Genomic DNA, 13247 nt, shown 5'->3' with positions numbered 1-13247 from the left:
AGTGAAAAAAAAAAAAAAAAGCAAGAGATACAGACATATTCCTGTTTTTTGATGTAAACTCAACACCAAACAGACAACCTGCAACTGGATAATCCACTCCCTAGTCACTCTCCCTTTTTCTGCTGCCAACCTGTGGGCCTATTCATTTCTCATAACTGATTATACCAGAGGCTTGGTAGGGAGAAGGGAAAATAAGTGTCATAAATCAACTATGTTGCTTACTGCATTTGGATAATGCTGGTGAAAGGTAGGGATGTATAAAATCAGTGGCTAACGTGTAATTTTATATTTGTGACTTCTGAGGTAGTGTAATAAAGTAGAGAACACAGACTTCAGAGCCAGAGGAATCAGGTTTGAATAAGAACTCTATCACTTTCTATCCATGGAGCCTTAAGAAATGCAATTGGTCTTTTTGCACCTCACTTTTCTATATGTAAAACTGGAAAAACAACGAGTTTCTTGGCAAGGTTGTTTTGTGATTTATGACTTAAGAGATGACATGATAGTATTTGCTTCATACTAATTGGTGGCTCCTACTGTTTTAGGAATGCTGTAATATGAGCAAAGACAGGAAAGACATTCAAACAGATAACCTTGTATACCTAAGATGAGGTAATTTTATTTATTAGGGGGTCCTGATCTACATTTTCCTACTGGTATTTATCTAAAAACAAGTGAAAAGTACAAGACAGCAAAGTTTACATTTGGGACCTTTTCTGAGATAAACATATTTGTCTCATAGATTTTTACAATTAATGATATTAAATAACTATTCAATACATATTTAAAGACTAAAAAATATTCTTATTTTATGTTACTGCCAATTTTGTGAAGGAGAGAAGAGACAAAAAGGAAAGTACCAGAAATATAAAAGCCAACTGTAGTTGAGGGAAAAAGAACAGAGGACAAGAAGAGCTAAAGAAGACAGACAGACAGAGACAAGATAGGCAGAGAAGAGAGCCAGTCAGAAGAGGAACAACCAAGAGGAGAATGCACCCAGCCCTCTTCGACCCCTGCACAGCCCTCCCCTCACCACTTCTATTTGATAGTCAAAGTACTCTAAGCTGCCTGCTATGCCAAGCCAGCTCTTCTTTTGTCTGATAATGCCACTACCATCATCTCCCCCTACCGCATGTGGTCTCCTAATCAGTATTTAATTTGATAGAGACTGGGCATATTGCTATACACTGCTCTAGGGCTCTCAGTAATTTAAAAATACAAAACAAAATGCACCTACATTTGCATCTGTTTAACTGAGAAGGACACCCTATAACAGAAATGAGGGAGTGTGCTTACAGAACACTGGGATCTTCTTTGGAAACACATTTTTAGAGGTGCCTGTGAGGAACATTATCATTTTAAGAGATACAGAGTGAATGATATAATTTAAGAAAATATGCCAAAGGATAAATTAAATTAAATCAAGGGGAAAACCTCAGACTCTGGGATGACTAACCCCGATTTATTTAGTGTGTTTACTTACTGTGTGCTGAGGGCCATCTTCATTATCCCTCATGTAGAACGGCTTGAGTACTAACGGATAATTAATGACAAAGACTGGTATGTCGCCACAGTGCTTCACCAGGTATTTTTCATGTTCAGTGTGTAGATCAGCACCCCACTGTAATGAGAAAAAAGAAATTACCAAAGGAGAAGACAGAGCTGAAATATATAATGCGGGACCTAAAAATAGCCTGTATCAGTGCCAAAGGCTTCTTTTCCCTGAGGATCAGGGATGTGTGGAACCGTCTGCTGAAGTTACACAGATAGAGAAACTAGAGAGAGATGTGTGAACAGAACATTCAAAAGCCTGGAAAGATGAAAGCTGGAACTAGTAGATAAACACTGTGCTTTTCTGTGCCCCAATGAGGGAGCAGCATTTAGCAGACAAATAGGAAGACACAGTATGCTTTCCACAGTGCAGAAAAGCTGATTCAGAATCATAATTTTTATTAATATTGGCCAGAGCTGCTTCTACAGTTACTGTTCCTAAGTCTCAGGAAATTAAATGATGAGAGATAATATTCCTAATACTGAGTCTATCTTTGGCTAGCTGGCTTCTCCCAGTGAATTTTTTTTTTTTTTATAGAAGAGTCAACTAATATATCAGGTGCTCTTTGATGAATATTTAATAACACTGTTCATCTATTTATTCAGCAAACACTAATGTGCCTATTAAATCCCAAGTACCATCTAGGTACTGGAAACAGTGGTAAGGAAAACAAAACCCCTAACTTCATGAAGCTTCTAGGGTAGAAGACAAATATTAAATTAAAAAATTATACAAAGAAATCAATTGATTATAAATATAATAAGCACAGGACACTCATAACTTAAGAGAAAATCTAACCTAACATCTAACATCTAACTTAAGAGAACATCTAACTGGGAATAGAACTGGTATAAGCAGTAGTTTGAAGACAAAGGTATTATATTCTTAACATTATCTTATAGTCCCCTTTGTCTGGCAGTATCTTAATTACAGGAAAGAAGCACTGGCAGAGAAATGAGGAAACCTGCCTCTAACATTATGTGCATGGTCACTAGATCATGCTGTCTTTCCAGACCGATATCCTTGCCAATAAAATAAAGGAGTTCTGGGAAAAAGCAAAAACATAAAACTCAAGTGTTCTTCAAAGTGGGTCACAAATTAGAAGCCTCCATAAAGTTCAAAGGAAAAAGAAACCTGTTTAATGTGTTGCCTAAACTTATTTGATCACATAACCTCTTTTGTCTGTCAGCTGAAACATCATTCAGAAAATACTTTGAGAAACACTGAACTAGTTGATTGCTACACTGATATTCTATTCTATATTCTATGATATTTCTAAGGAATTTCATCTTTAAACTTGGGAAACTTCTTTATAACTCCTTTTGTCACTGCTAATCCAAATGATATGATTCTACTTCAAAACAATTTTTCAGTCTATATATGTCAACAAGGTTGGGCAAACATCAAAAAAACCCAATGAAATACTGCATATTGCTAATAAGAGAAATAAGGTTATTTTAAAGGATTCTTAATGAAATCAGATAAATATGAGAAAGAAATTTTCATATATATATCCTACCTCTGGAGTGAAGGTGAAGTTCTGGGATGCCTGCTTTAAGATCTCCACTGCCTCAGTGTAAGAAATGCTGGAGAGAAAAAGGGTAAAATCAGAAAAAGGTCTATACAACGGGCTGTTGTTAATTAGTGCATCTGAAAACTGTAAAAGGCTTATTTTCACACTGTTTTTTCAGATCACACATGAGTATCAAATGATTGCTGGGTTATCAGCAATGATTATAAAAAATGATTATTGATAATCAGGAATTATGGCTGATTTAATCTTATGAGAGTCTGAGCAGTGTGAAGAGAAATGGCCATTCAATAATCACACTTGTAGTGTACACAAAGAAGCTAGTCACTCAAGAAAGTAAAGATTTTCTCTGAATTCATGTTATGCTAATGCATGAAAAGGTGTTAAATACTGAGACTGAAAGAGGAAAACTCTTTCCTGAGAGCTATCACTCATTCACCCAACATATACTGAGCATTTACCATGTTCTAGGCATCATTCCCGGCACTGGAGATCCAGTAAATAAACACAAAGACCCTGCTTTTATGGAGAGAGTGTGTGTGTGTGTGTGTGTGTGTGTGTGTAGAAAGATAAATAAACCAGAATAATAAAATGTCAGGGAGCTACTGGTGCTATGAAATAAACAAAGCAAGACAAAAAGAGGGTGTGTATGTATGTATAGAAAGATAATAAACAAAAATAATATAATTCCAGGGAGCTACTGGTGCTATGAAGATAAACAAAGCAAGGTAAAAAGGGGGTGTTTGGTGTACTATTTTAGATAAGATGGTCAAGAAAGGCCTTGCTGACTTGGTGACATTTGAACAGAATCCTGAATGAAGTAAGGAAATGAGCCATATAAATACCTAAGGAAAGTATTCCAGGCAAAGCGAACAGTGAGTACAAAAACCTGCAGTGAGGAACAGTTTGGCTTATTCAAGGAACAAAACAAAACAAAAAAGCCAATGTGACTACAGCATATTGAATAAGGGGAAGAATGCCAGGAATTAGATGGGAAAGGTAATGAGAGGTCAAATCCTATGAACTATTTCAGACCATGGTAAGGGATTCATAATATATTCTAGTATTGGAAGATTGTTCAGGAAAAATACCACTGGTTACCTCAGTAAGAAAGCACCATGCCTAAAGCAAGCCAAACTAAAAATTTAACAATTTGAATAGGTGATATATGCATATAGTTAAAAAAATCAAGATGAATAAAACAGTATACATCTTCATTCCACCCCTTTCACATAGCCACTTAGTTCCTCTCCTCATAAACAATCATTGTTACTGGTTTCCTGTGTACTCTTCCAGAGGGCTTAATGCATCTCTAAGCAAATACTAATACTCAATCTCCCCTTTTTATAGATGGCAGCTGCAGCGTAATGCTATAGCATGTGCATCATACACACTCTTTTAAATCGTTTCTTGCTCAATATATCTTGCAGATATTTACACATTAGTATATGAAGAACTTCCCTGGTGGCTCAGACAGTAAAGTGTCTGTCTACAATGCGGGAGACCCATGTGCAATCCCTGGGTTGCGAAGATCCCCTGGAGAAGGAAATGGCAATCCACTCCAGTACTACTGCCTGGAAAATCTCATGGACAGAGAAGCCTGGTAGGCTACAGTCCATGGGGTTGCGAAGAGTCGGACACGACTGAGCGACTCACTTTTACTTTCACCATATGAAGAACTTGACCTTTTGAACTATTACATAACATTCCACTATGTGGATATATCCTAATCAGTCAAACCAGTCACCTACCAATGGGTATTTCAGCTGGTTCCAATCTTTTGTTACGGCAAATCATGACCACATATATCTAATTTATGCTTCCCAGACAGCTCAGTTGGTAAAGAATCCATTTGCAATGCAGGAGACCCTGGTTTGATTCCTGGGTTGGGCAGATGCCCTAGAGAAGGGATAGGCTACCCACTCCAGTATTTTCAGCTGGTAAAGAATCAATCTGCAATGTGGGAGACCTGGGTTCAATCCCTGGGTTGCAAAGATCCCCTGGAGAAGGGAGAGGCTGCCCACTCCAGTATTCTGGCCCGGAGAATTCCAAGGACTATATAGTCCATGGGATCACAAAAGAGTTGGACACGACTGAGCGACTTTCACTTCACTTCACATGCTCACACAAATTTTGAACATGGGAAAAACAGAATTGTTGGCTTCTAGAGTACTTGCATCTTGGAGTTTTTATAGTTTTGAAAGACACTGCCAAAGATATCATCCATTCCCCCTTTATAGGGTTACACCAATTTATGCCCACTAGTAGTATATGAAGGTGTTCTCTATTTCCTCTCCAACAGTATTTTGCATGATTAAAAACAAAAATCTACAAGCTTTCTGAAGACCTTTGAGCTAAAAAAATATCTTACCCAACCCAAACTTATTCTCTGAAGCAAAAACAAAGTTCAAATTTATAATAACTAACTGGAAAGAGCTGTGTCATAAAGTACAAATAGACTTCCCGAAGCTATGTTTTGAGTGATAGGTTTTTTAAGATGGAAATTCTATTCAAAAGAAAATCTAGTATTAAATAACACATAATTTCTAAGTTAGAATGGTGCTGGTGTTGATAGTAGTAATGCTTTTTAAATGAGCATTTTATAGGAGGGAAATTGAAGTGTAGAGAGGTTCAGTAATTTGCCAAAAATCACTCATGTAAGTAAGAAGTAAAGCTTGATGTGCTGACTCCAGAGTCTAAGCTTTTAACTCCTGAGATAACGCCTAAACCACTTGCAGTTTCATATGTTCTATCGAAATGAAACATAAGGGGCCCTGGGTTCTCCCTCTGACTCTACCACTTACTAGCTATGTAAATCACTTCATCTCAATGAAGGTTTTATAAAATGTCATCTTTATTTAAAAAAATCTAAAAATACAAATATTAAAAAATTAAGTATTTACACTTATAAAATAAGGACACAGGGCTATACTGTCTTAAGCTTTTTTCTACTTAGATATTCTACTGTTCTGTTCCATCAATTACTTGATATGATCTATTCATTATACTGAGAAATAAAAGAGCAGTCAAAAAGGGAAGCACTAGAATCTTGTACCATTGATATATTACAGGTACAATATCAAGAAAAAAAAGACTCTTCGTGTTTAAATAGCTCTCCTTATTCTAAATGTTCTATGATACTCTGCCTATACCTTAAGTTGAGGCAGAACTTTCAAGTTCAAGTTAGAGTTCTGACACTGGATATCCTTGATGGCCTTCAGCAATTCTCTCTACTTTTTCTTGGTTACGCACGCGTTCGTGCTTAGTTGTGTCTGACTCTGTGTGACCCCATGGACTACAGCCCTCCAGGCTCCTTGGTATGTACAGGGAATAATATTTCTTCTCCTTTCCAGAAACTATTTCCAAAGTGCTATGAACTCTGAGAATCATGAACTCTGAGAATATTCCCTCTGGTTGTTCCCCCTCTTTGTTTCTAGCTGCTGGGACCTCTCTTATATGCTAATGAAGCCAACAGTGCATTTCAGAGGAGTTCATAATATTTTAACTAACGTCTTTAGATGTCTTGTAGGAGGGTTTTCAAGTTATTGAGTTTTTGACATACTGCTTAAGCAGCATTTGGTCATTTCAACAAAATTACTCAAGTTATCACTTTTGTGATGAGAAAACTGAAGCTTAACTACTCAGAGTTGTTGTGAAGATAATGAACTTCAGTATATGTACAGTTTATCACTGTCTGATACATAGTAAATATTCAATAAATGGTGGATATTTTCCCTCCATCTAAGATCTTACTCATTAGATAGGAGCTGGATAACTTCTCTTAAGATCTGCCTGATTCTCTGTTTCCAGCACAGATTCCTCGAGATGCCCAATTTATTTCTTTCCTTATCTACTTAATTAAAAATTTTATCAATACACTTATGTCCAGAACTCTCCTGTACACTCCAGATCTGGACACTCAAACTGCCTACCTGACATCTACAAACGGACATCTGAATGGATCTCAATCATAATGTGACACCTCACGGGAATGAGCCTGTTACCACCCCATCTCTCTCTGCAACCTGGCTGCTACTCCTTCCTCTGTCTCCATTTCCATAGCTATGTAAGTCAAAGGCTTTCAAGTCACTCTCTTTCTCTCTCACTCTCAGCAACTCCTGTTTGCTCTATCTTTAAAACCTATCCTGACTAGGACCATTTCTCTCCCCCTCCACTGTCACCATCCTGGTCTGTTGATGGCTTTATGTGTCAAGTTGGCTGGGCTGCAGTATCCAGATATTTGGTCAAATATTCAGGATATTTCTGAGAAGGTGTTTTTGGGATGAAGTTAACATTTAAATCAGTGGATCCTGACTAAAGAAGATACCCTCTCTAATAACATCTAGTTTGAAGGCCTTACTAGAGCAAAGAATGGCCTCCTCCAAGAAGGAAGGAATCTGCCAGCAGGCTGCTTTTGACTTGCTCTTCGCTGAGTCTCCAGCCTTCAGATTTTGAATTTGCCTAGTCTCTACAAATACGTGAACCAATTCCTTAAGATGTTCTTCTCCCACTTACCCATATAGCTGGTGCTCTTACTTTACTTTCTCGAGACCTTTACTCAAAAATCATCTCAGTGGGATCCTCCCCACCATGCTATCTACTATTTCTATCTCCTCATTCTTCCTATGTCATATCTTCTATCTCTTTTTTGGTTTCTCCCCCCTAAGTATTACTCATTTTCACAGATTATATGTTTCACATTTTTATCTTGTTTCTTGGCTATTATTATCTCCACCAGGAATGTAAGCTCAGTGAAGGCATGGAGTTTTATCTACTTTGTTCATTGCTTTAAAAGCAGTTTTTAGATGCTAGAACAATGCCTGGCATATAGTAAATATTCAATATACATTTAAGTAAAGAAAAAGTCTCCAAAGCCTTCACTTTTACTTCACTGTCCTTTGCTTCTCTACCACAGGGCTCTTGACTCTTCCCTCATTTGCTATTCCCACATTTGCTGCCTTGTTATTGGTTCAGGGTCAACAATTCATCACTTTTAACCTGTAGTCTGCAGGTCTAGGTTGCTACCTGATTCTCAGCTTGGTCCAGTGTGCCAAGTTTTTCTTATTTCCCTCCTCAAGGATAGGTTGGATTCTTTATTTTCTTAGAACAGAAACCTGCTAAGTTTAAGATGGCAAGAGAAAAATGATACTAACTACTTTGAGAGACAATCTTTTATTCTTCAGAGTATCAACCTTGCTTCCTTGATACACTGTAAATACCCTGAATACAAAGTTTTTAAAAATTTGTTTTAATTGGAGGATAATTACTTTATAATATCACGATGGTTTTTGCCAAACATCAACACGAATCGGCCATAAGTATCCGTGTGTCCCCCCCAATCCTGAATCCCCTTCCCTATCCTATCCCTCTAGGTTGTCCAGAGCACCAGCTTTGGGTGCCTGGCTTCATGCACCAAACTCACACTGGTCATCTAATTTACATACGGTAATGCTGAATACTAAGTTTTATGTAAATTGTTTGTATTAGATATAAGAAGTTATTTGCTGTTTTTCCCATATCAAGTATGTGTTTAATAATAAACTGTGAAAAGAACAGCCTATCTGATTAATATGACTGGTTGACTAAACAACCAGTCCAATATCAAATGCTATATAATGGGATTACAGTGAAAATGAAGCAATAATGTATGTGCAGTATTTACAATATGGATTTTTAGGTTTTAAAAAATTGGCTTAAAAACAGTTCAGAATATATTTTCAGATTTTAGGCAGCAAAAGCAAAGAAAAAGAAAGAAGATTGAAATAGAGAAAAACGGAGAGGCAAACATTACATGTATCTTAAAAGCATAGTTTTTAATCAAGCTAGATTTTGATTACTAAAGCATTAGTCTGAATTGCAGTAATACGGCTAATAATTACCATGTTCATTTATCTTGCTAAGATTTATTCATTTATTTATTAATTCAACATTGATTGTCAACTATGAACCAGACACAAGAACTATAACTATCATTAAAATACAAGTGTCCCTTGAGTCTAGGGAGTATGATAAGCAGATAAACAAACAAAAAATTTAATACATAATAAATTATGATAAATATGATGATAAATTATGAATAAAGTTCAGAGAAAGTATAATATCTACTTACATTAGAAAGTTGTTTTTTAGCATATGTTCTAATCTGTCCTTCGTAAAAAAACAGAAAAAAGAAAATTTAGTAAATGCAATTAGAGTCATTGCATGTAATTAACATAGTCAGAGGGCTTTATCCACAAAACTAATTACCTTTTGGCCAGGAGCTAAGAATTTGTGACAGAGTTCAACATCTTTAGGACAATTTGAGAGAACTGTCATTGCTGTAGTCTTGAAGAGGCTCTCCATAACCTAAGAGAAATGATACAGAATTGTCTGACATGTTAAGTTTCATGAAAAAACCAGTTTAGGGCTCTGCAGGGACTATTCTCCAGGTTTTAGCAACTCCAAAGCCAACTCATGCGAAGAGTTGACTCATTGGAAAGGACTCTGATGCTGGGAGGGATTGGGGGCAGGAGGAGAAGGGGACGAGAGAGGATATGATGGCTGGATGGCATCACTGACTCGATGGACGTGAGTCTGAGTGAACTCCGGGAGTTGGTGATGGACAGGGAGGCCTGGAGTGCTGCGATTCATGGGGTCGCAAAGAGTCGGACACGACTGAGCAACTGAACTGAACTGAACTGAAAGCCATTAGGCCTCTTACTTTCTGAATATACTGCAGCAAGCTAATTCAGTTTCTAGACTGATTAAAAGAAACATCACAACTTCTTCTCAGAGTAGGAGGGGAAAAAAGAAAGAAAGAAAGAAAATGTCTGAAGTTTTTGTTAACAGTTTCAAAAGTAGTAATGAAGTGAGCTGTCAAATGAACAACTAAAACAAATTGATGCCTCAATTTCAGTCTACTTGCTTGCAGAATCAGAGCAATAACAGTACCTGTTTTACAGGACTGCTGTGAGAATTAAATGAGATAATACATGCAGAAGACTTAGCTCAGTGCCCAGTTCAGAGGAGCACACAACCAGCATCAGTTGTTGTGAAGAGTGGAACATTCTGAAAAGTGCTTCATTGAGTCACTGATAAATGAAAGTAAACTTTAAGATTATAGAAGCAATGAGATCTAGCTTCATCCAAATACATACATTTTTGCTTTGCTAAGGTATAAAGTAAAAATAATACAGATCAATATGACACAAATCAGTATATAAGATTTCATTCTACCAGGGGTGTCTGTAAGTCTCTCAGGGGAAAAATTTGTTCTTAGAAGAAAAAAGTGACTGGAATGGAAAATATTTCTAAAATATTTTTAATCCAAACTAAAATTCTTCTTTTGAAGTCAATGAGATCATACTGTGGTTTCCAAATGTGTCCCCATAAAGAAATACATATTAAGTCCAGGTTGCCTCACCAGACAGTTGTCTCCCTTTCCTCTGTGAATCACCAGACACTCTATCAATGTTGCAAATACAGTGGGGCTATATAAGTGTCTGAGTAATTTAATCAATCAGCTACAGGAAAGAATTTAATTATCAAATAACAACTAGTTAGATTTATGTACGTATATAAAATATTTGGGGCTTCCCTGGTGGCTCAGTTGGTAAAGAATTCACCTGCAATGTGGGAGACCTGGGTTTGGTCCCTAGGTTGGGAAGATCCCCTGGAGGAGGGCATAGCAACCTATTCCAGTAATCTTTCCTGGAGAATCCCCATGAACAGAGGAGTCTGGCTGGCTACAGTCCATGGGGTTGCAAAGAGTCAAACATGACTGAGCAACTAAACAATACACATAAAATATTTTATACTTCTCTTTATATTATTTTATATTATACATGTATTTTATAGAAAAGTAAGGAATAACTTGATGAAAGAAGAGCAAAAGGAGGCTAAAGATGTTTTACTTTGAGGCTATATCATCTTCAATCCAGCAGAGAGATAAAGAACTTACTAAGTAACTAAATGATTTATGAAGGGTTATATCTCTCAATCACTGAAAAAAGCCAATGTATTTTGGGAGGAAAAAACATATAAATTGGAGAGTATGCTTACACTATTGAGAGACAAAATACACCTATTTGCAAGATAAAGACTTTGCCACTAGGCTGGTAAAACAGTATCTTTGATGAGCAGTATATTTCCCTTTGAAGAAGAAAACACTGGCTCTTCTAACATTGACTTTCAGACTATGTTTTATGAATATATTAAAGAAAACAAGAACTTAACTGAAGAGTTAACATAATCCTCAGAGGTTTTAAAAACTATATTATTCAATAGCACTGAAATATCAATAGTACTATTTAAGTGTTTATACTTCATAAGAGGAAAATATCCCTTGTTACAATACTGATTTAAGAGACTGCTCTTCATCAAGATAATAATTTCCACAGAATTCAATTTATCAAAGGGAGAAAATTAAAAGAAGCAGAAGATTACTTTGGGAAGAACATATTTTTTTTTCTTTTATCTTTTGGAAAAGGTTTATATTTCAATTAATCAAACTATTCAACAGTGTATATGCCCGGAGTATCAGTCAGTAAAGTAGCAAATAATTAAGAATCAGTTACAGAATACATAATTATAGAGCAAAGATTATAATGTTTAATTAATTCTAACATAACCATGTCTATTGTCTTTATGAACTTTCCCTCTGGTTTTATGTTGGGGCAGTGAAGAAGCAGGAGGTAAAAGGTGTGCTTCCATTCTCTACAATACTGTCATCGCTTGAGCCAAAGAATAATAAAGAACTGGGTGGTGAGCTAAAACTAAAAGGTGATTAAGGAATTTTACTGACTCCATGAGGCTCATATTCTGAATCCCTAAATCTGGAAAGGTGTTACTCAACAGTGTTACTATTAACATTTTTGGCCAGACAATTGTTTGTTAGGGGGGAAGAGGCTGTGCACTGTCGACGTTCAACAGCATCCTTAGCCTTTACCCACAAGATGCCAGTAGCAACCAGTCTTCCCTATTCCTCCACCCACTCCCTGGTGTCTCTGGGGAACACTGCTCTAGAGAAATCAAGGAGAGACAGTAAAGGAGTATATGTAATATGTATATGTGGGGTGTGGCCAGAACACCCGCTCAGGACCAAGATCTTCATCTGCTGGGAATATTAACTGCTGATGTTTCATAGTTGGGTCCTTCTTCAGCAACTGCCCAGACCAAGAGTGCTATCTTACCCACCCAAAGTTACAACTTGTCCCAGGTTATCTTGTGTCCAATGACTGGCTAACATCGGGAGGCACTTGCTTTCCCATGGGACAACCATGAAGGGCAATTCTAGCTTCCAAGGTCCTCACAGAATTGGCAAAGGCCTCTTTGTGTAAACACAAAGTGTTTGAGGCAAAGGCCTCAAAGTGTAAACACATCACACTTCAACTTTTCCTTCTGTTCAGTAGTGCTGTCTTCCTTTCCTTTCCAGATATTTCTCTAGAGAGCATTCCCCAGTACTATCTACACACAAATCTCTGCTTTAGAGTTTATTTACTAGGAAATCCAACTTAGGATAATAAAATTGTGACTCCACTCTGTTAAGAGGAAAAGGTAGTATTTCTGTTTTAAGTGGCATTGGGTCATTTACTGGGTGAGTAAGAGTAGAAATGCAGGTCAGGAAGCAACAGTTAGAGCTGGACATGGAACAATGGACTGGTTCCAAATTGGTAAAGGAGTACGTCAAGGCTGTATATTGTCACCCTGCTTATTTAACTTATATGCAGAGTACATCATGAGAAATGCTGGGCTGGAAGAAGCACAAGCTGGAATCAGATTGCCGGGAGAAATATCAATAACCTCAGATATGCAGATGACACCACCCTTATGGCAGAAAGTGAAGAGGAACTCAAAAGCCTCTTGATGAAAGTGAAAGTGGAGAGTGAAAAAGTTGGGTTAAAGCTCAACATTCAGAAAACAAAGATCATGGCACCTGGTCCCATCACTTCATGGGAAATAGATGGAGAAACAGTAGAAACAGTGTCAGACTTTATTCTTTGGGGCTCCAAAATCACTGCAGATGGTGACTGCAGCCATGAAATTAAAAGACGCTTACTCCTTGGAAGAAAAGTTATGACCAACCCAGATAGCATATTCAAAAGCAGAGACATTACTTTGCCAACAAAGGTTCGTCTAGTCAAGGCTATGGTTTTTCCAGTGGTCATGTATGGATGTGAGAGTTGG

At 37.1% G+C, this 13247-nt stretch overlaps 1 protein-coding gene across 9 annotated transcripts in view; it reads right to left on the bottom strand.

Moving 5' to 3' along the window:
- NARS2 (asparaginyl-tRNA synthetase 2, mitochondrial) overlaps positions 1–13247 on the bottom strand; it is a 140492-nt gene that overhangs the window by 16495 nt on the left and 110750 nt on the right. For 7 of the 9 annotated variants that reach the window (XM_070783000.1, XM_019955143.2, XM_070782998.1 and 4 more), the window contains 4 exons: positions 9330–9428; positions 9193–9230; positions 3072–3138; positions 1484–1621 (listed from right to left, as the gene is read on the bottom strand). In XM_070783000.1, coding sequence (XP_070639101.1) covers positions 1484–1621; positions 3072–3138; positions 9193–9230; positions 9330–9428 — 342 coding nt within the window. Of the gene's footprint in view, positions 1–1483; positions 1622–3071; positions 3139–9192; positions 9231–9329; positions 9429–13247 lie in introns of those variants that run through there. The other 2 variants (XR_011564967.1, XM_070783004.1) reach the window with 2 other exon arrangements.

This window comes from Bos indicus, chromosome 29 (assembly GCF_029378745.1).
Source record: "Bos indicus isolate NIAB-ARS_2022 breed Sahiwal x Tharparkar chromosome 29, NIAB-ARS_B.indTharparkar_mat_pri_1.0, whole genome shotgun sequence".
NCBI classification, from domain to species: Eukaryota; Metazoa; Chordata; class Mammalia; order Artiodactyla; family Bovidae; genus Bos; species Bos indicus.
The sequence above is the reverse complement of the archived record's forward strand: the minus strand, read 5'-3'. Positions and strand labels throughout refer to the sequence as shown.